This window comes from Artemia franciscana, chromosome 12 (assembly GCF_032884065.1).
Source record: "Artemia franciscana chromosome 12, ASM3288406v1, whole genome shotgun sequence".
In the NCBI taxonomy this organism is placed as follows: domain Eukaryota; kingdom Metazoa; phylum Arthropoda; class Branchiopoda; order Anostraca; family Artemiidae; genus Artemia; species Artemia franciscana.
Window position 1 is genome coordinate 912040 of NC_088874.1, and position 23646 is coordinate 935685.

At 34.4% G+C, this 23646-nt stretch overlaps 1 protein-coding gene across 1 annotated transcript in view; it reads right to left on the minus strand.

Annotated features, from left to right (window-relative positions):
* LOC136033550 (histone-lysine N-methyltransferase Set2-like) overlaps nt 1-23646 on the minus strand; it is a 178614-nt gene that overhangs the window by 99478 nt on the left and 55490 nt on the right. The window contains exons 7-9 of the mRNA XM_065714296.1: nt 17952-18064; nt 4360-4587; nt 1969-2067 (exon numbers count right to left, since the gene is read on the minus strand). Of these exons, the coding sequence (XP_065570368.1) occupies nt 1969-2067; nt 4360-4587; nt 17952-18064 (440 nt within the window). The remainder of the gene's footprint in view (nt 1-1968; nt 2068-4359; nt 4588-17951; nt 18065-23646) is intronic.

Genomic DNA, 23646 nt, shown 5'->3' on the forward strand with positions numbered 1-23646 from the left:
ATTAATTAATTTTATTCTTAAATTAATTAAATTAATTAAATTAATTCTTAAATTCTTAATTTATTCTTAGATTAATTAAATTAATTAATTTAATTAAATAATTAATTAATTTTATTCTTAATTTATTCTAATTTTATTCTAATTAATTATTCCTAGATCCATTGTAGGACATATTTAAGTTGTTCTTTTTTATATCAAATTTCGAACAAAATCCTCATTAGATTTTTCTTCTTTTTTTTTAATTATCATCGCTTAGCATTTTAGTTAAAGCACAATCTTCACCCAAGTACTAGTCTTTCAGTTATGCGAAGAAACCTCGAACACTATCTGCTATATTACTGTCCACTTTACAAAAAAAGACCTATAATCACTTGGCCTCCTGGAATTGATTTTATCTCTTTACTTTTTTCTTATTTAATCTTTATATTTGGAGGTAGAATATATCTCAAATTTGTATGGCTAAAGCAAAATCTTCATAATCACTTGAGAAGTTTGGTTTATTTCATATAACCAAGAATAATAGAATTACAATTAAAATAATACTGCATTTATATTACAATTATAGTTTAAAATTCGCAGAGAACTTTCAAATTATGTCTATTCTATTAAACCTGCTTTTTAAAAAGATTTTAAAATACTTGGCAGATTGTAACTGATACATACAATTGCTCAGTCTTCTGTCAAAGATACTTCAGAAAGTAAGGTGTGGAAATCGTTTTCGACTCGATATAAAAGGAATTTTAATTGGACCCACAGCAGAAGTATATACCAGTAGCGAATTCTTTTTCTAAATATGACACACATTTCATAGCGCGTAATTTGACTCTGAGCATATACGTCAGAGCTATAGATAGACTCTGAGAATATGCGTCAGAGCCATAGTTCCAGTTGCTACTTGTTTTTTCATCGGAAACATTTGCCATTGCGTGTGCGCGAAGGTGGGGCCATGAATCTTGTGTGGTTTTACATATGTGCATAAATTTTCAATGGGGAGTACAGGACTTTTCGCTATTATATATTACCTTTACTGTGACTGAAACAATTCGATTCAGAAGATATGGATTCTATTAGGTGGTGATCATTTTATGTAGCTCCTGGGGAGTGTCTAAATTCACTATTTCCCTTTTTCTTTTTGCTGCGGAGGGGAGTATCAACACTGAGATACGCCAATTCCCAAAATTTACTATCTTGTCAATATGCTCGAATAAGTTGTTCGAATGCTGCCAGTTTTTCAAAATAGTGCTTTGCCACGAATTTAGAACTTTGTAATCGATGTCTTTTTATTTTACGAATCACATCGACTAAATGCTTTCTGAACAAAAAAAAAAACACAATTAAAATACACAGCTCAAAAGCTGCGTGCAAACACACAAACAAAAACACACCACAAACATATAACAAAACACAAAAGGGTTTTTGAAACATTTCATTACAATCCTCTCTACAATCGAGTAAGTTTAAAACCTCTCAGTGGGAGATATAATGTGGCGTCAATAACTATCCTAACAAATACATCAGCTACCCTCTAATACATCCTTTAACGAGCTATTTCCGCCTGTATAGCCATTTGCCAAGCCAAAAGAACAAGCCGGCCTAAAAAATTTCGGCAGGATAACCTATAAGAGGACGACCTCCCCCCCCCCATCAAGTACTTGAAGAACAGCATTCTAAGATGCTCCACCTCCACTTGGCATGATCACTCAAGGCATGTTCCCCCTAAAAAAACATTTGTTGTTTCCTTTAAAAGGAATACCAGCAGACACAATCTTAGGGAGAAAACTTCGGTAAATGATTGATTCGTGATATATTAGGCCCTAAGGATTAGGAGCCTGGCGCCATCAATTTTTTCATAAAAATATTCAAAATCTTCTCTATAATCAAAATTTTATCTCAAATCAATCAAACAGAAAAGGAGACTAATGGCAAATGGCTATAATACACAAAAATAAACTCAATCGGCAAGATTACCTGTCAGTGATTTCTTTTCGTTTCCAATCCGGTGAAAAATGTTCCCTTTTCCGATGTTCCCTGTCTAATCTATCATGGAAACTCCAACGATCGTTCCGACTAAAAAGTAGAAGCATTTAGGGTAAAATTTAAAAACCATTAATATCTATCATCATTTGAAACTATAAACCGACTGCTTGGACGCACAAGACCTTATCCAGGATTTTCGTACGGGGGAGGGGGAGGGGCAAAAAACTTAAAAGACGCATCAAAATTTGTTTATTTGCAATTTTTTACGTTTTTACGAATAGGACAAACATTTCCTGGGGTGGTGGTACAAACCTCCTAACCCATTCTCTTGGCTGCGGCCTTAGTGTACACAAGAGGTGCCAGATGGGGCGAAAGTATCGAATATAATTTCAAAAATACAAAATTTCATAGAAAATATATAAGCATTTTAGGTAGAATTAAATCAGTTTTTTATATAAAATAAAAAAATTACCTTTGTAAAACTCCGTATTTTTTAGTGAAATTCAATGAAAAATTAACGAAAGTTAATATGGGCAACTATGGGGTTTGTGGGGGATTAAGTCGTCCCCAAAGACATAGTAATTAGGTTTTCGACTATACTGAACAAAATGGCTATCTCAAAATTTTGATCCGATGGCTTTGGAAAAAATAGCGCGGGAGGGGGCCTAGGTGTCCTCCAATTTTTTAGGTCACTTAAAAAGGATACTAGAACTTTTAATTTCAGTTAGAATGAGCCCTCTCACGACATACTAGGATCACTGGGTCGATACGATCACCCCTGAGAAAAAAAAAACGAAACAAAACGAGTAAACACGCATCTGTGATCTGTCTTTTGGCAAAAAAAAATACAAAATTCCACATTTTTGTAGATTGGAGCTTGAAACTTCTACAGTAAGGTTCTCTGATACGCTGAACCTGATGATGAGATTTTCGTGAAGATTCTATGACTTTTAGAGGGTATACCATTCTATTTTCTAAAATAAGGCAAATTTTCTCAGTCTCGTAACTTTGATGGTACGGTTAAACTTGATGAAACTTAAATATTTAAAAATATACGATTCTTTTGTCGTAACTATTGGTATCAAAATTCCGTTTTTAGGGTTTCGGTTACTATTGAGCCGGGTTGCTGGTTACTCCAGTTTGTTACCACGAGCTGTTTGATTTAAGGGACAATCAGGATTAACACAGCTCCCTATATAATACATAAATAATAGGTTCGTAAAATTGTGTAATTCAATAAGAAAATTGGTGAAAGTTCAATAAGAAATTAACGAAAACTAAATGCGCTGTCACTCCCTGACATTTCCTCAAGATCTTGGGAATCCAGTTCTGAGTTTGGGATCCTGAGAATAATTGTACATTAGCCATTTCATCAAAAAGTATATTAAGAATACATATTATAAATATATCAAATGTATAAAAAATTGTCGCAAGTGAATCTTAGGCCACGTTGAATTCTTAGTGGTAGCTCTGGTGGCATTGTGGGTATCTTTCATGTGATTAGTCCGGTGAAACATTTATAAAAAGGGTCTCTAAAAGAAATCGAACAAATAAGTAACAAATATTATAGACGGATGCTCACGGTCCATCCTAATTACCAAATTAAAATAAATTAAGAACTAAGAAACTTAGAAGTTTTTGTATCTCAAAAAGCAATTCCTGTTTTTCAAGACTTTAGTAGAGTAGCAGACTCTGGCTGAGCTTACAGAGTCACACCTTTGACTCATGTTTCGAAACAAATAACCAGCGACATCAAGACTCCGACCCCTGTTCTCAGGATTTCCGGTGCGCTAGCCACTCGGTTAGGACGGCATTTTGTCTCGTCTTACGAAACATAAAAACTACAAAAGCACAGAGAGACTAAAAAGCATTCCAGAAACAATATTCTCTTTGAAGTTTGTAAGACTAGACCTTGGTTTTCCCCGACAAGACTTTTCATACTAGTAATTGGGGAGAATTAGGGGAAATTAGTTATATTTTTAAAAAGCAGTTGTTTGCGCGAGGAAAGTTCTTCCATCATCAAAAATAGAATAGAGAAACAATTTTTATTTTCTAAAAAAAGAATTTTACATTTTTCTAAAACCTCATTTTCTAAGAAAAATTTAAGTTTGACAGAAGGGCATATATCACACTTTGAAAAAAAAAAATCCAAAGTATCTTGGAAATCACATAGAACACGGGAAAACGGATTAAGCAAAATGATGTAATGTACTGACTTTGCGGCAAAATGCTACAAATTTCAAGACTAACAAAAATTTAACAAAAACATTTTTTTTAAAATGACTATTTTGTACAATTTCTTAAATAGAAACGCTCAATAGAAGGCAGGCTCATTGCAACAAAGAGGTAAAAAGCATTTAACCTGTTTTTCTTTAAACATACCTTTCGTGAAACTTTTTACTTGGCCAACATCGCTGTTCGATTTGTTCATTTCTATCAGCTTCTCGCTCGTGCTCTTTCATAGCTTCAATCCTTTCTTTCTTAGGAATTCTGAATACCTCCTTAAGGGATGACCATGATTCCAAGAGCTGCTTTGATAATTCACGAATTACCTTCATTGTCTCTGTTTCCAATGCCTCGTTATTGTCTTCTGATGCATCTTCGTCTTTTCTGCAAAAAAAATTATTGCATATACCAAATAGATAACAAATCAGAAGAAATGTAACACCGTTCTTTTCTACAATCCATTTAGGGAAAAACGAGAAGAAGGCCGTCCACGAATGGGATGGGAAGTGACCCTAAGGAAATTAGAAGTACCTGACATAGATAACTTCGAAGACCACACTGCCTTTCCATGACGAAAATATAACAGTTCAAAATAAGGATAGAACCTTTTAATTGACAGTGAAACAAAAATAAAATTTTAACTGAATATTTCGGACACATACACAGTGTCCATCATCAGCAGTAAAACTGTCCAAAATATTTAGTTAAGATTTATATTTCTTTCACTGTCGATTAAAAGGTTTTATCCCTATTTTAAAGCGTTATATTTTCGTATAAGTACCTGGGAATGAGTAAAGAACGAAGCTATGAATAGATCGGCAAGGAGCAGTGTGTGTGGCCTCAGGTGGCTTGGTCTTGCATGGAGTAGTTATTAGTAGTATTAGTAGTAGCAGGAATAGTAGTAGTAGTAGAATTAGCAGAAATAGTAGCAGTAGTAGAAGGAATAGTAGTAGAAGTAGTAGTAGCACCAGGAATAGCATTAGTAATAGTTGTAGTAGTAGTAGCAGTATGTACATAAATTCTATCCCCAAGGATAGAATTTATACAAGTTATTATTCCACACAAATATAATAGAGCTGGAATAGGCGCCTGCCAATATTTCATGCTAATTCTTTTCATGCTAATTTCTTTGCCCTAATTTTCAACAATGTTTTATCGATTGTATCTAATCATCAGAACTGTTTTTGGCAGGTAATTTTTAAAATTGAACCCTAAAAAGGGAAGCACAAGTTCCTACTCAAGAGGAAAAAAATAAAGAGAGAAAGAGTTTTATTTAAGAAACAAACACGTTAACAACAGACCCAAAGTTTATAAGCTTGTATTGGTAGACGTCACTCTTTACAAAACACTACATACGCAATCACTACCAGCCATCCTTACCCCCCCCCCCCTTACCCCTTTCAATTTCTGTCTTTTCAAAAACTGATGAGATGAGTCAGTGAGTCACAACATCTTTTACAAGTAATTGCTCAGTGTTCCTACATAACATCGCGAAATAAGTTGTATCTTTACCAGTAATTACAGTACATTAAATAGCTTTACTTTAAGCAAAGCTATAGGTTATTAAGACGATAGAAGAACTAAAGGATATTCTATTCAAGGAATATCAAACAAAGGAAAGTGAGGGAACTCAATTTCCGACCCCCTGCTTCCTTCAGAGGACGCTTCCATTGCAGGATTTTATCCTAAACGATGCAGATACACATAGTATTTTCTAACTGTAGTCGTCTGTTTTAGTTTGAAACGAAAGAAATGTTACAAAATTATCAAGTTTGTAGCTTTACATTGCGCGTTTATCAAATAGTTACCCAGAAATGTAGGCCTACTAATTGCAAAATGCACTAATGTACTATTTACCAAAATTATAATTTAATCGATCACAGCCTTTAGCATAAATTCTTCAAAAAATTTTGTCCAGTAGGTTCGAAAAAATAGCATTTGATATCAGTTCTGGGGAAACGTAAGCTCCCTGCTTATTAAACAATAATTAGGGTGTAAAACAGAGTAATACATTCACATTTTTTGCTGTAGAAAGAGGTAGGGGTTGGGACAATCCTAGAGAACCAGATATATCGGAAAAATTGCCCCCCCCCAAAAAAAAAATTGAAAGTTGAGGTCTATAAACGCATTTGGATCAGTCCAGATTCCCCACACATTTTCGAGGCGAGTTTCCTTGAATACTTCTTCTGACCCGGGAACGCTTCTTCCCGATCCATTAGAGGTTTTTGAGATGTGCTTTTTTCAAAGTTGGAGTAAAGAATTAAGAGTTTTTAGAAGAAGTAGAAAAAAGGATCATTCTAATTAAACACTATTGATATTAGTACCCTTTTTAAGACTAAAAAAAAAAGCAAAATGTTTATATATCTATTTCATTGATATGAGATTCAAAGCCAAAAATGTTGTGAGAAAAAAGTGGAGCCATATCATAGCAGAAACAAGGAAGAGTCATGGGGGAAATTAGGTTGTCCCTCGCAAATAAAATGTGTATAACTAGTTACAACGATTTCTAACAGATACTAAATAAAACGACCTTTTCAAATCAAAGTGAAATGGCAACGCGAACACTTAAAACGAACGCAATCAACGAAAATGGGAGGAGGCATCCCCTTCATATACTATATGTTTGATCAATAAGATATTCGGCATGACATTCAACTTTGAAATATTGTGATAAAAACTGAAGCTGGAAAAAAAGGACTTACCCATCTTATTCATTGAATATTTGGCATACCAAATAAACTAATTATGAACAGAAATTGAAATTAAAAAATATCAATGGAATTAAGGAGCAACGGTAAAAACTGGAACAGAAATTATGCATAACATGAGGGGGATCCTTTAACCAGATCCCTTAACCCCCACACTTTAGTCAAAAGGTGAAATTGTGCTGAACTGAAAGTATGGACAAATACAACATATATACCAAGAATTTTCTTTAACGATCGTCTTTCCAAACACTTGAACTGAAAATCAAATTGTATGATGACTACTTAAAAAAGTCGTTTACTTCACACAAAAAAATCAACCTTAGCGTAAAGAAAGGGAGGCTGAGGAGGGTGGTAGCCCCTGGCATTTCTAATTATGATTTCTGCTCGTTTTGAATCCTGACGTTGCTCTTATTTTACTGTGAAAAGTTTGTTTTGATATTCAAGAAGCATAGAGAATGGAAAATAATCAGATGAGGAAATTTGCCAAGGAGATAGCGTCTTAAAAATGACTTCTATTTTCTTGGAATAGAAAGACTACGATCATATTGAATTAGGGCGATAATATCATGTTGTCAGCAAATCCTTGAAATATTTCTCTTTTCATTTAATTTAAATCCCAGGAGATTTAAGCTGATAAAAACATCTCAGTTTAAGAATATCAAACATTTCCGGATAAATTAATTACAGAGAGTTTTGGAAAAGGGAGAGTCAGCTCACTAATTATCTGTTCAGTCTTAGTATTTATCTTGCCTTGATATTTTGTTTATACTATTAAATTCTGGGAACAAAAATAAATAAATAAAAAAACAGAGAAAATTTCACAATGTAGTTATGAAGATGATGTACTTGCAGTAAAACTATGAAATAAATGATATATTTTCAGCTGGACCGATACAACCCCAAACACTGCAAATTTGGAGAGCATCTTAACTACTTGTAAACAATTTTGAGACTCGAAAACATTTCATTCTTTTTATTCGCTTAAAATTTCAAACAGAAGAACCAATCGGGTGGAAGTTAGCTTGTCATTCGTCTTATTGGATTAAAAATTTACATAGAAACAAAGGGGAGCAAACCAGAGGTTAAGAAACAACTTGGTTATTTGGTTCCCTGTTAAACAGCAAAAAAAATGTTGCATTATTTGGAAAAAATTTAAATAAGCCGATAGAAGAGCTACAGCGAAGGTCATATCATCATATAGTCAACCAGAAAAATATATTAAAGCGATTGGTCAGAGGCGTAGGGAGGGAGAAGCTAGGGGAATAGCCATCCTCTGGTCCAGGCTCTGAGAGGACATCAAATTAAGGTTTTTGCCAATGCTCTGATCAATATATGAGAGGGTGGTGATGGCAGGGGGGCAAAACCAACACTGTATCTGGGCAATAAAAACCCTAGTTAGGCCTCTGTAACAAGTGATACGTACGGACCATATTTGCATAATAATTCCTAACCGCTTTTCAGGAGAATAATTAGTGTTGGCAATATCTGGTTATATTTGGACATTATTCCAAAACCCTTTGGTACCGTAGAACTTTTCATCTTCAAAAACATCAACATCCACAATAGAAAGGCAAATTTAGTTGAGTTAAGAATAATAGTAAGGAGGGAGCCATCTTGTTTCAATCTAAGGGCCAAATTATACATTTTTACAATCTCAGTGTAAATAACGTTTTCAGTAAAGCTAAGTTTTCTTTATTATGCTACTTCTCACTCAAAGTTATGAATAAGATACAATGAGGTTATTGTCTTTCTTACCTGCATGCAAATTTTTTATCATGAGTAACCCAGGAGAGTATCTACAATAAGAATCTTAAGCAAAACAAGTTTCATCCTTTTTATGACCTTTTCAGTCCTTTTTGACATTTCAAACTCCACCCCCATCTTAGTAAGTATTTGGTGGAGCGCACTTTTTGAGGGATGGTTATCATTCTCAAACCATTCTTAAAAGAACATTAAACTTGAATATAGGACAAGTAAATTGAAGGATGGAATAGCAGCCTCCCTTACATTTTCGTAGTTATTTGGTTCATTGATGACAATGAACCTTGAGACAACTTAACTTAAATAAAGATACTATTTTAACAGAATTTAAAATTTTCGAAATCTCAAGCACATGCTCTAAAAATGGTATATAGTTGTAGAATTTTAGCTGATTGTAAATCAGACAAATCATGATTTAGGCCCAGCTGCAGCTATTGCGTTACTTTGGGGCCGCTTCAGCCTTCTACCATTTCTACCACAATTGAAAATAATCACTAAAATGTCACTGAGTTGTTGACTAGGATATTTCATTGACTAACAGTTAAAACTTTATTGAGTTGCTGACAGTACTGACACTATAATGACTTTAAAGGAAGCCCACCACCTTCGAATCCCGATCCAGACACTTTTTTTTAAAAACTTCTTCAAGATGCAGGTTGTTGTTATGCAATAGGGGTGTTTGTCTACTAATGCAAATGCTTTCTTTAAGATGCGGGTCATTGTTAGGTAATAGTGGAATGATTGTTTACTAATGAAAATGTTGTCTTCATGATGTAAGTGTTTGTTACGTAATTGGACTTGTTACAGTCAAGTGGGAAATCCTCGGTTGTAACTGAGAACGGTGCAGACGTGGGTGTAACGTAATAACGACGCACACGTGAGTGTTACGTAATGATGGCTTTAATGTGGGATGTTACATAACGGCGGCAAACATGTGAGTGTTATGTAGTGACGGCACACATGTGGGCTGTTACATAATATAGAGCGTTTTTTCTTTGATTACTTAAAAAACCAACGAAGACCAGAAAAAACCTTCAAACCCGCCTACCGAGACGAAAAACGTAGGCGTTATGTAATGATTTTTTCTTTGGTTACTTAAAAACCTAAGGGCGTAGGGACAAACTTCCAGGGCATACCAGTGGTAGACCCTTCAAGACGCTTGGCCCTAGAGATAATAGAAGGTAGATAATAAAAATAAGGAAGGTAGATTTTCACATGCAACAAAAAGAAGTGTGTCATCTGCAAATATTATGATATTAGCTTCAGATAAATCATATTTTACATGGTCAATATAAATGAGAAAAAGCAGTGGTTCCATTATTGAACCTTGTGGCAATCCGCACGGTAAAAGATGGCACTCTGATTTGTACAACATGGGCTCTATTAATAAAATACGATCGAAACAATTTTGAAGCCACATTACGTACATCAATTGATTCAAGAATTTGATGCAATTTATCATTATCAACAGTGTCAAATGCCTTTTTAATGTCTAAAAGTAAATATGCGGGTATTAGGCCTTTATCAAATGCATCATTCACCCAGTCAACTAATTTCAGAATTGCAAGGTCCATAGAAAGTCCTTCGCGAAAGCCAAATTGGGTATCACAAAGAAGATTCTTCTCCTGGAGGTAATCATACATTCTTTTATGGACTATTTTCTCATAAATCTTCGGAAAAAAGGTAACATAGAAATGACATCTTGAAGAAAACATTTGCACATGTAAACAAGCACCCTCAGATACGGGGATGGGCTCCCTTTAAAGTCGTTATGGCGTCACTACTGCTGAAAATGCTTTTTCAAGGCGCTGAGGTTAATCACCTGGATCTAAAAAGAGTTTCCCTCTTTCTTTTGTATGAGAATGATAAGTCAAATCGTATTTTCGGTGCCTGACCTGTCTCTTACTTTTGGGTCATTTATCCAGCTTTGATCTAGTCCGTTTACCATTCTTCTACCATTTCTAGCATAACTTACAATAATCGTTCTGACCTTCAAAACGCGCAATCATTAGGCTCCTCCTTAATAATGGTAATAAAAATGAATTTTTAGCCCACTATAAACAACAAGACAAAAGTGGAGTAATGAATTACAAGAAATAAAGACCCAAATAAAAAACCTAGAGTTAAAACAAGTGATATAACCATGAAATAGCTGAAGCTTTGAAAAATCAAACTTGAACAACTGCTCATGTAACAGGGCCAGTTCTGTCCTTACAGTTGGAACATTAAAATTCTGCACAATTTTTTCTATTCTTATACCATGGTGCCAAATAAAGCAACAATCTCAAATACCGAAAATACGCTAAGTGGAGAGCTTTGATGTCTTTTTTAAGGAAAAGTTAAAACAAACGAGATAGTGATAAGACAGGTTGGTCAACAAAAAATTTCAAGCCAACATTCAGGTCAAAATTCAGGTCAACAAAAAATTCAAACCAAAAAAATTAGAGTTAACTTTTGATTTTTAAGCTGTATGGTTATGCTTATTGCGCTTATATAATGCTTGCATTGATACATTTATATTGTACTTATATGAGTAACATACTTATTATATACAACCTTTTAGACCCTTTGCTTCATGGATGATAAGATTTGTGTATTTTTTTTTATTATTTTGTGTGCCATTTTTGCTCTTTAAAACAATATATAAGTGAGTATAGTTTAGACTTATCTCTACTTTAATATGCTCAGTTAAAATTCAGAGTGACCACAAGGGTTTTGGTATAAAGGGATCCTTTTAATAAACAAATAAAGACGCAAAAATAATAGCAATAAACAGCCACACGTCCCAGACTTTATTACATTATGTGGAGCCGAAACTGAAGTTGTCATCAGCTTCACTTATCTCGGTCCCCTATTTTCGAATGACAAGTTCCTAGAAGCGGAACTGAGTTGCCAAATTACAAATTCGTCTTTTATTGTTGGAATACCCAACGCTGCTGGGAGGTCTCCCCATATTTCAAGAACACGAGGATGCACATTAATTTTAATATGGTTATACTTATTGTGCTTATATAATATTTGCACTGATACATTTACATTGTACTTATACGAGTAAAATACTCATTATATACAACCTTTTAGACCCTTTGCTTCACGGATGATAAGATTTGTGTTTTTTTGTTTTTTTTTGTGTACAATTGTTGCTCTTTAAAACAATAAATAAGTGAGTATAGTTTAGACTTGTCTCTACTTTAATATGCTCAGTTAAAATTCAGAGCCACCACAAGGATTCTGGTTCAAGAGATTCTTTTAACAAACAAGTAAACCACAAGGATTCTGGTTCAAGAGATTCTTTTAACAAACCGCTACGTAACACGCCTGTGAGCTATATCCTCCTCTACGAGGCCAGGACATGGCTCCTCCTATTCACCATCTTAAGCCTGGTAGAAGCTTTTCAGGCAAGATAACTAATTCAAATCGAGAGGTTTCAATGGGACAATTTGTGAGCAACAAAACTTCCTTGGCCTTACTCACCAGGTAACAATTTAAATTCAAATTGCCTAGCGAACCTTAGACGTCTGGGTATGTCTCTAGATGCCTTCGACAGGTCCTGCTCGAACTATGAATGATCCTAATCCAGTGTCCGGCGGTTAGTCGCGCCCAAGGGAAAGACCTCAGACCAGGTGAAAGGACAATCAGAGGAATTTCCTGAAAAAGGCTGACATTACCGTTTAGGAGGTGTCCTTCATAAAAGGAAATCAGTCCGCCAGGAAGAGTAAAATTGCGATCCTCCCTACGCCACTCACCATGCGGCCCAAACTTTGAGTATAGTAAGTCAATAAGGCTTCACCGTATGCAGTACGTCATGACATCCATTATTATGACAACTAAAATTCCCACGGTAAAAGGGTTGAGAAGCCCCTTATGCTTTAAACTTCCAATTAACTTAGTGGCTTTAAAAAATTTGGAAGTCCGCTTAAAACAGGAACAGAAAATTATTTTTTTAAGTTCAACACCACGATTTTTTTGATTTTTTTTTTTTTTTAAACCAAATAATTCGGAGCAGGAACTGCACTCAAGAGATACTCTTCCAAAAGTCATTTGTATTTCCATGCAAAAGAAAGAGACGATTCATTCTAGATCCAGAGGATAAACTCCAGCTTCTTGAAAAGCCTAGTCAGCAACTCCATATAGTTTTTTTCCGTTTTATCTTTGATGTATTTTCTAAGAGATTTTCATGGTCAAAACCATTTAAGTTACCGATTGCAAAAAACTTGAAAAAGAAATGAAATCCTTTTACTAAGTCTGGTTGGAGTCAGCGGGGATTCCCATAAGGGGGTGATTTTGTCTTACACGGCGGAACTGAAGATTTTTTAAAGGCCAAAACAAATATACTATTTATTTGCATTTTGAAAACTGATTTTTGCAAAACAGGAAAAGATAATAAGACATTTTTTGAAGATAATGAATAAAAATTTCTTCATTATCTTCTCTTGTTTTGTATGATGGAAAAGCAGTGTGGTCTTGATTATTACTTACAAAAACTGATTCACAATATTTTTTCTTTTTGTGGCAAGCTGCCTTAACTGTTTGATCCCACTTTCAGGGCATTAATGAAAGAACTGTTGAGATAACTAGTCCACGATGTTTTACAAATGAAGGATAACGGAGTTCTAAGGATATCTTTTTGTCGATCCCAATTGGGCCAATAAAGAAAGTTGGAACTACAGGGCAGGAAGGTAGAGGGTAGCTTTGAAAAGCAGGTTTGGATGAGGAGCGTGCGCAGATGTGTTGCCCTCAAGCGGCTTGGTATTGCAATGATTTGTTAGTAGTTGTAAAAGTAGTAAGCTGCCTGTGAGTACTGCTTACGCTATCATGACGGCAGGCTGATTTCATGGCAGATTGTCGATCCATGACTAAGGCGATCTACTATGTGGGAACAGTACAACCATGGATAATGGACTATCAGTCATTCATTACAAGACTCGGTTCCTTAGAGGGCATACCAAAAAGGTTAAGTCCTTTGGGTAATGTGAAAAAGGAATTCAACGGGTCTAAGCTAGAAGTCAACCTTGGGCCAAACTACAGATATTAACGCTCACCGTTCAAACTTTTAGAAGAAAAAACTTTTTAATTTCCAATTCAGTTTTCCCAAGCGGAACGAAAATTGAGGTTTAACTTTAAAAAAAAAAAAAAAAACAAGAGCCACGAGCTCATATGGCACTTGTGACGAGGTCGGAACCTAAGCACGCCAAGAAGCACCGAACTCGCCAAAGCACTAGAAATCCCCCCAACTTTCCCAAAGAGATCGGATCCGGTTCGGTTGTTTCAATCGCATATCTCGAACTTGAGCTTATTCTTTCCATCAAGTTTCATCCCGATCTCTCCACTCTAAGCGTTTTCCAAGATTTCCGTTTCCCCCTACATGCCCCAAAGTCTCTGGATCCAATCGGCATTGAAAATGGAGCATCTGAGACGTGAGATCTTTTTATATATCAAGTTTAATTAAGATCCGATAAACCATTCGTAAGATAAACATACCTCAATTTTCCCAATTTTCCCTCCTTCCAGCCCCCCAGATGGTCAAATCAGGAAAATGGCCATTATCAAGTCAATATGTACAGGTTGACATCTATCAATTTCCATCGTCCTAGCGCGTCCACAGGAACCAAACTCACCAAAGCACTGGAAATTCCCCCTTCACTCCCCCAAAGAGAGCATATCCGGTCCGTTTATGTCACTCAGATATCTAGGACTTGTGCTTATTCTTCCCACCAAGTTTCATCCCGATCTCTCCCCTCTAAGCGTTTTCCAAGATTTCCAGTTTCCCCTTCCAACTCCCTCATGTCACCGGATCCACTTGGAATTTAAAATGAGAGCTTTGAGACACAAGGTCTTTCTAAATATCAAATTTCATTAGGGTCCGATCACTCGTTCGTAAGTTAAAAAAACCTAATTTTTTCTTTTTTTCCAAATTAACCCCCCTCCTCCAAACTCCCCCAAAGAGATCATATTCGGTCTGATTGTATCAATCACATATCTAGGACTTGTGCTTATTCTACCTACCAAGTTTCATCCCGATCTCTGCACTCTAAGCGTTTTCCAAGATTTCCGATCCCCCCTTCAACTCCCCCCAATGTCACCGGATCCGGTCGGTATTTACAATAAGAGCTCTGAGACACGAGTTCCTTCTAAATATCAAATTTCATTAAGATCCGATCACTCGTTTGTAATTTAAAAAGCCTCATTTTTTCCATTTTTCCGAATTAACCATCCCTCCACTCCCCCCCCCAGACGGTCGAATCGGGCAAGCGACTATTTCTAACTTAATCTAGTCTTGTCCCTGATACGCCTGTGGACTTTCATAGTCCTAGCTTATCTAGAAGTCCCCAGACTAGCAAAACCGGGACCGACAGACCGACGGACAGAAATTGCGATCGCTATATGGCACTTAGCCGATGGGCAACTGCCATAAAAACGGCAATCGAAACCTAAACAACTATTGTCTTCCAACCAACAATGAAACAGAGGATTGAGACACTGGAAGAAATTCACCCGCAAACCAAAAAACGTTGGCTAGGAGCGTCAAAACGTTGATGAAACTCATATGTCAAGCAGCCACGTGACGGAACAATTTCCATAACGGATCAATCCTGCTAAGCTATTTCTATTGTTATCCCTCTTCGAAAAAATTCTTCTATTGCCTAGTCAGCAGTTCTCTAACTTCTTTTGTTTTCCTTTCATTTATTCCCTAGATAATTCCCAGGGACAAAAGCACTTAAGATCCGGAATTTAAAGCTATTGTCGATAAATCAATTAAAAAGAACCATCAAAATTGAAGATACAGCCGTTGGCAAATTATTTATTACGCCACAGGATTCTACTTCATCATATAATAATAAATCAATAAAAAGAACCAATAAATCAATTAAAAAGAACCATCAAAATTGAAGATACAGCCGTTGGCTAATTATTTATTACGCCACAGGATTCTACTTCATCATATAAAACTTTAATTTGGTGAAATTTTTGTGATTTAAAAAAAAAAAAAAAATCAAACACCCTTTTCGGGCAGTTGTCAACAGTTAATTTATCAGAAATAGCTCGAAATTCGGGAGCTTAATAGAACTGGGATGCCTTACATACGGCATACACAATATTTCATTTTCTTTGAAGTTTGTTTTATGAGGGAGGGAGAGGGTAATAATCAACGAGACACCAAAACGTGAAAGCAAAAAAAATTGAAACAAATTACAGAAGAACATAAAACACCCTTTCCGGACAGTTGTCAACAATTGTGAAAGGTTCACCCTGACGCCATTAAGAGGCCACGCAAGCTGAATTTCCCTTTCGGGGATAGGGATGGGGGAAGGAGCTTATGACAGAGTGGAGACTCCAAATCATACAGCACCAGAATAGCTCCGCCCATTTATGCACAGCCAATCCTCTTCGGGGCATTTGTTAGGGTTCCGGGGCAAACAAGAATATCCTGCTATAGTTAAAAGATTGCCACTCAATATTTTGCTTATATTATTTGATTTTTTATCTTAATTTTCAAAATTAAGATAAAAAAGCTCATTTACCAAGCATGGCAAATTTCGGTGGCGTCACGCAAAAGCATAGCATATTTCGACAATTTGTATCAATTGATGGTAAGTTTGCTTTGCTTTCCAGTGAAATCACCCAATTTCTTTTTCCCCATTAACTACTATTACCAAATTTTTGACAAGTCAGACCATCTTTTCCACTATTACTTCCATATTAATATTCCTTATTCCATATTAGTATTTATTTAACTATTTCTGTAAGTTTCAGGGTTTTCCCAATTAGTGACTTGAATAGAATTCGGATAAATAATTTTATTTGAATGTGTTTTTATCTTCCAACTTGAACAAAAATCAGGTTTTTTATTAATAATGTTGGTGCTTGTGATATTGTTTCAGGGTCAGAAATACGGCGTTAGAAACTCTCAGGTATGGCTTATAGGTGATTCCCCCTCGCCATCGTTTTAAGGGCACCCCTAAGGTTTTATTGTCGCCGCTAGAGAATTATCCACTTAGTTTCATACATTTTTTCGTTGATTGTGGTTTTTTCTTGTTTTTTTTTTTGTTACTCCGCCTTGACATTTGTCTTGTATATATAATTTATAAATAAATAAAGTGTTGAAAAATGTTTTCAAAGGTTAAAATAAAGTTTTAAAGGTTAGTAAAGTTTTAAAGGTTATTAAATGACGATTTTTTTTGCGAAAAACGCGGTTTTTTATTTACTATTTATTATTATTTATGTACATATATATATATATATATATATATATATATATATATATATATATATATATATATATATATATATATATATATATATATATATATATATATATGTATATATATATATATATATATATATATATATATATATATATATATATATATATGTATATATATATATATATATATATATATATATATATATATATATATATATATATATATATATATATATATATATATATATATATATATATATATATTCATGAAAAGAGAAATCACCAATGCAACAGCACAAACACAAAAAAAAAAAGAAAAAAAAAAGAGAGACAGAAGGAGAAAAGGAAGACTGTTTTCCTAAATTAGTGATTAATATAGACCAGCACTTGAATGAGGCCTTAACCCTACTCATCCATACAATCACATAGGTCAAACAGCATAGCCACACACAATCAACCATAAAGAATAATCCATGGACAGGCAGTCATGTCGTCAATAAGTATATGTCGTCATTTACCAAACAATAGAAAAAATAATATAGACAAATAATTCAGAGGCAACACCCAACATAAGGGCTCATCAGGAGAATACACTGGCCTATATAGGGTTTCGCCACTCTAAATTCTCTACTCAGCACAGTGTTGTGGCTACCACAGAATATCCATGGCATCCCCGCGTCAGGTATCACCCCCAAAATACACGCCTATGAAAGAAAAAAACAGCAAATGTAAAACAACCAAGTAAAACCAAAACAAGCTTATCCTGTTAATATATCCCTCCCTTTAGCAACAATAGCAACAATTTACTACATATTATTATTTATTATTTTTTTTCTAAGGCTTAAACTGCCCTTTAACAAATTTTCGGCCAAGTTGATATCAGAACAGCATTATCAAGCCCCTCCCTATCAAAGAAGGGGCTTAAGTTCCCAGTCTTATAAAACTCACATAGTCTCTGTTTCTCACAGTGAAATAATCTTACCCCCTTTGAGAAGAAGAAATAGAACGAAAAAAGCACTCATTCAAATGCTAATCTAATACAGAGCCTAGTCGATAAAAAGTAATCCAATTACCTTTGGGGAGATGAATCGTGCCCTTGAGACCATTTCTCAACAATTGAAAAAACCTTGCTTTCAATAATTAAGGTCTTATTGGGTATCGGCAGGGTTTCTATAGCTTGAAGAATCTGTAAAAGATAAATTACATTTTCTAAATTAATGCACATAAACGGGTTCAAAATTTTCATTATTTTTTTTATCTGAAAATCATAATGTTTGGCGGGCTGTGTCCCCTAGATTTGGAGGGTGCTACGCGGGAGGATCTTTTCATGGAGGGATTTATCATGGGGGAATATAGTTTTTCCATGAAGGGGGCAGCGGATTTCCGAGTATTATTTAAAGAACGATCAAAATTAAATTAAAAAAACAAGTTTTTTTTCAACTGAAAGTAAGGAGCAACATTAAAGCTTAAACCGAACAGAAATTATCACGTATATGAGGGAGTTTGCCTCCTCGTCAATATCTCGCTCTTTACGCTAAAGTTTTTTTAGTACTTTCAAAAGGTGCTTTCTAATTAAACGGCCTTTGTGAATCAGGTGTCATTCTTAAAGAATTGGAACTAATTCGAATTCAGCGTAGAGTGAGGTATTGACGAGGGGTCCCCCCCATATACGTAATAAATTATTTTCTTCAGAAATCCATACATCATTTGAATTAAATAATGTTTACGTTACATAACGAAGCTGTTCTCTTTGTGCGCTCAAAAGACTCGGAAGGACGAACTAAAGGCCTTTGTTCGTCAATTCTTCTACCCGGTTTGGGGTTATGTTCTCGGAGACCGCGTTTGGTACTGTAAAAATTGTTATTCAAGGCTCTGACTTATTTTTATGTACCTTCTGGCAAAGCTGGGTCGTCTAGAGAAGTCAATTGTCAGTGTTTCACCGTAGCGAGAATTCACTTTATTTCTATTTACTCACTAATTAATCAATTATTATATGCAACATGCGATTTTATATATTTATTTGATTTTGGGATCATAATAAGTTTTAGCCATGGATAAATTTAAAGATGCTTGCGGTAACCCAGCTAAAAGATGGAAAATTATTAAAAGTATTATATCTTCAACGGATCCGGTTCTGCCTGATACTTACTACAAGTGATGGGTTAAAATCGAATGAGCCTGAAGTAACATGTAATGCCCCTTCGGAACATTTTGCATCTGTTGGGGCTCGATCTTCTCGTACTACAGTAGCTTCTGATAATGATCCTCCGCTTGAGACTTTTATGGGTACTTCTGTCGATGTATCAATGCATCTAAGACCTGTCACCCATGATGAAATTCGCAAGATTATCTTTGAGATGAAAAGTTCTTCGGATGGGAGTGATTCCATTAACCTTCTTGTTTTAAAAACCGCGTTTCCAAGCATTTCGCATATATTTACTTCCCTTATTAATGCTTGTTTTTAGCAAGGGAAGTTCCCAAATTGTCTTAAAATCGCAAGAATAACTCCTGTGTTTAAGGGTGGTAACAAGAATGATTTGGGGAATTATAGACCAATTTAATTATTACCTGTTGTGTCACGAGTTCTAGAAAAATGTATTAATATTAGAATTTATGAGTATTTGGAACGTCATAAACTTCTATATCCAAATCAGTTTGGTTTCAGGAAGGGTAGAACAACAGAAATGGCCATTTCATTTATTACTACTATAATTAATGATGCTCTTGATAAAAAGCTTAGGGTAGCTGGTATATTTTGAGATTTAATTAAGGCGTTTGACACTGTTGACCATCGAATGTTATTAAAAAAATGTGAATTTTATGGATTAAGGAGTGCTACATTGGGTTTGCTTTGCAGTTATCCTCAAAATAGACAGTAGTATGTCAATTTACAAGGATTTTTGTCTAGTAAAAATGTTGTTAATTTGGGGGTTCCCTAAGGATCCGTACTGGGTCCGACTCTGTTTTTAATTTTTATTAATGATCCGCCGCATGTTGTGAAAGCTCTGGTCAGAATTGATGACTTTGTTGACAACGGTCCGAGTAAGACCCAGGTTACTATGCCCTTATTTGCTGATGATACAACCTTGGTGTGTGTTGCCCCTATGGAACAACTACTCATGTCAACGTTAAATGCAGCAATGAGCAAGATATGTACATGGCTGAAAATAAACCACCTTGACCTGAATATAGATAAGTCAAATTTTGTTATTTTCTCTCGATCTCCGAATTTTTACCCTTGTTTTACGGAAATGATTTCGAAGCGGGGAATTATTAAACGAACAAGGTTCACCAAATACCTCGGAATCAATGTTGATGAAACCCTATCATTGAAAGATCATGTGAAGTCAGTTCCGAAAATATTGTCACGTAACTTAGGTATCATGCGCAAATTAAAACATATTTTTCCCAAATGTTCTACGATTGTAATACTTTTCCCTGATTCACCCCTACATTTTGTATTACTCGTCGATTTGGCCTGGTACTTTCCCTTCGATTGTTCGTCCAAACCGTGTGATCCAGAATAATGCTATCCGAGTTTTTTGTGGTGTTGAGAACCAGGAGTCTATGAGGTCTGTGTATAGAGATTTAAATATAATGGCTGTAGCTGGATTACGTGGTTTTTATACGTTGATTTTTATATATAAGTATCACAGTGAGAGCCTTCCTGATTGTTTTACAGGAATATTTTGTGAGAGGTCTGATGTTCACCACCACGTTACTCAGATATGAGGAAATACTGAGGTTCCTCCATTAGTTTTAAGTAGGTCTTCTTTTTCACTTATTTACACATTTACACTTATTCACTTTATTTTCACTTATTTTACTTCAAAACTTTGGAATAAACTGAATATAGATATCAAGGGAATAGGTAGCTTTGGCAAGTTGAAGTCTGATTTACGTGTGGAGTTGCTCGGTAGGTATACTTTTGAAACAGATTAAATAAAATAAATTGTCAATAGGTTATTCATTTGTAATATTTATTATTTTTTTATTTGTTATTTTTGTTGTCTTGGGTTCACGCAAGGTAATGTATTGTTTTTGGTTTTTTTTTTTTTTTTATTGTTATTGGTTTCGGTATACGGTCTCATTCTCCATATTCTCTCTTTATTTTCCTTGAATTTAGCACAGTCTCGCAAGCTTCGCTTATGTTGTGCTATTGATTAAGAAATGTTTATTTCTAATAAAAATGTTCTAATACTACTACTAGTACTATAAGAATGGTACTGACACAGATAATAATGCTACAAACTCTGCTCAGGTAGAACAGACTATAGAAAAAAAGCATCTAATGTACCGAAAAGAAGATATCATGAGTGATTTCTTCAATTTAGCTTTACATTTAAAAATTGTAACAGTAATGAACAGCCTCTTTGTTTGATCAGGAATAAATTATAAGCTCCAGAGAGTATGAAACCTTCATAAAAAATAATACATCTTGAATTAAAGCATATTTTTGTCAATAAACCAAAATAATATTTTGAAAAACCGCATAAATCTTTAAATAAAGCAAAAGCTTTAAGAAATGTATGACTACTTATGAAATATATTTACTAACGTCATTTGAAGTTTCATACTGTATTTTGTCATACTGTTTCATACGGCTAAAAGTGAAATGCCGTTCACCATCAGAGAAGATCTTGTAAAACCTGCTGCTATTTGTAGAAAAATGGAAGAAATACTGAATGAAAACAAATAAGCCAATGATATTCAAAAAATTTCTTTGTCAAACAGCACAGTATCGAATAAAATTCCTGATATTAACAGGGACCAAGTAGTACAACTTCTTACAAGAATTAAAGAAAGCCCAAAATTGTCAATTTAATTCAACGAAACAACTAATGTTACTAAATTGGCTCAGTTCTTAATATTTTTCAGGTACATTTATAAAAATTTCTGGAGGAAGAATTGTTATCTTTTCATCCTATGAAAGACCATACTACAGGGGAAGACATAATCATATTGTAGACCATACTACAGGGGAAGACATAATCATATTGTAGACCATACTACAGGGAAAGACATAATTACATTGTAAAGTTGACAAATTTTTAATACTGAAGGCTTGGAAAGAAAAAATTGCTGTCAAACATGCATAGATGATGTAAGATCAATGACAGGCAAAAATATTGGTTTTAAATCATTTTTTCAAGCTGCTCTTTATTATCTTATAACAATTACACAAATTTATAATTAAATGCAAAAGTAGCATGGTTGTGAAGAGACTGAAGTTTAAAAATATTATTTTTAATAAAGGACGGAATTGAAACATTTTTAACCAAACAAAAGTGTTTGAAAATGACTGTCCAAGTTGTGTCATTTGTCAGATATCTTTGCAAAATTAAATAATCTCAACTTGTGTGTCCAAAAAAATGCAATACATTTACTTCAAATGATAAATTGAAAGTTTTATAAAAGAAAACATCAACATTTGGTAAACTATGTAAGAAAAATAAAAAATGTTCGAAATGTTTTCTAGTGTCGTAAATTCATAATCGATAGAAATCCCTCTACAATATTTATTGCAAAAAATATTGTAGATCACATAAAAGCGCTAGACAGTTATGTACACATTTTATATTAAATATTGATTTCAAAAAGATAGCTTGGATTTAAAAGCTGTTTAAACTGGATTGGCTTAAGTGTGATTGATCTTCTATCATTTATAGTTCAAGAGGAATCTGCTGAGCTTTCGAGTGACCCAAACTTAAAACTAGTTTCCAAACAGCCCTTAACTGAATTATGAATCAGAACTTTAACTGCCAATAATAACGGGTATGGCGTTAAATGTTCTTCTGCCATTAGACACCATATTTATGTTAAGTTACTTATTCAGCTTTAATAAATATTAAATCTCAGTATTGTTCGTGGTTAAAAAATGTTCAATAGGTCTTAGGTTCAGCAGCATCTAACATTCCACAAGATTTAATTAGTTATGCAATAAAAAAAATAGGCATATCCATCTCATTAAATTTTTTCATTTAACTTTAATTTAATCCTTACTGCTAAATGCCTGCGCTCGAATATATTCGACTCAACTAAGACGTTCACAGAATTCCCTTTTATTTATGTTACTGCAAAAAAAAAAAAAAAAAAAAAAAAAAAAAAAAAAAAAAAAAAAAAAAAAAAAAAAAAAAAAAAATAGGGCAGGTAATTTTTGCAATTATGATAAATAGAATTTTGATACTTTTTGTAGAATCATTAATTTTAGATTTTAGTATATTTCTAAACAAATTCTAGTAAAATTACCTAATAAATAAATCATTAAAAAATATTTATTGATCTATTAGTTTAACATTTATATGGGGTCGCCAGGAAACTAGGGATCATAAATGAGGTATTGAATGAAAAAAAGTTTAAGACGCCCTGATCTAACTCATAGCTTAGTAATGGAAAGGTCTCCAATTTTAACGATTCTCGGTAGGGTTACTATAGCTTAAAGCATGCAATGATACAATAACCCAATAAAATCTGGGATTCCCTGATGTTATTGCCTTTTTAGCTGATGTTATTCTCGGAGAGCCTGTTGAGAATTAGAAAAGCATTTCTGTGTTCCTGGTAAGGCGTATTACTTAGAATTGTTTATTACGTTAGAATTGTTTTATTATGTCGTTCCGCACAGAAGTGGAACCAGGGCCTGCTTCCTTACTAGATTTTTGGGGCCTAATGTATGGAGCTCTGTTCCAGAGAGCATTCGGGTTGCTGAGTATCTGGGGTTATTTAGAAATAAATTGAAAAGATATTTGCTAGGCCAAGATTCATAGTTTT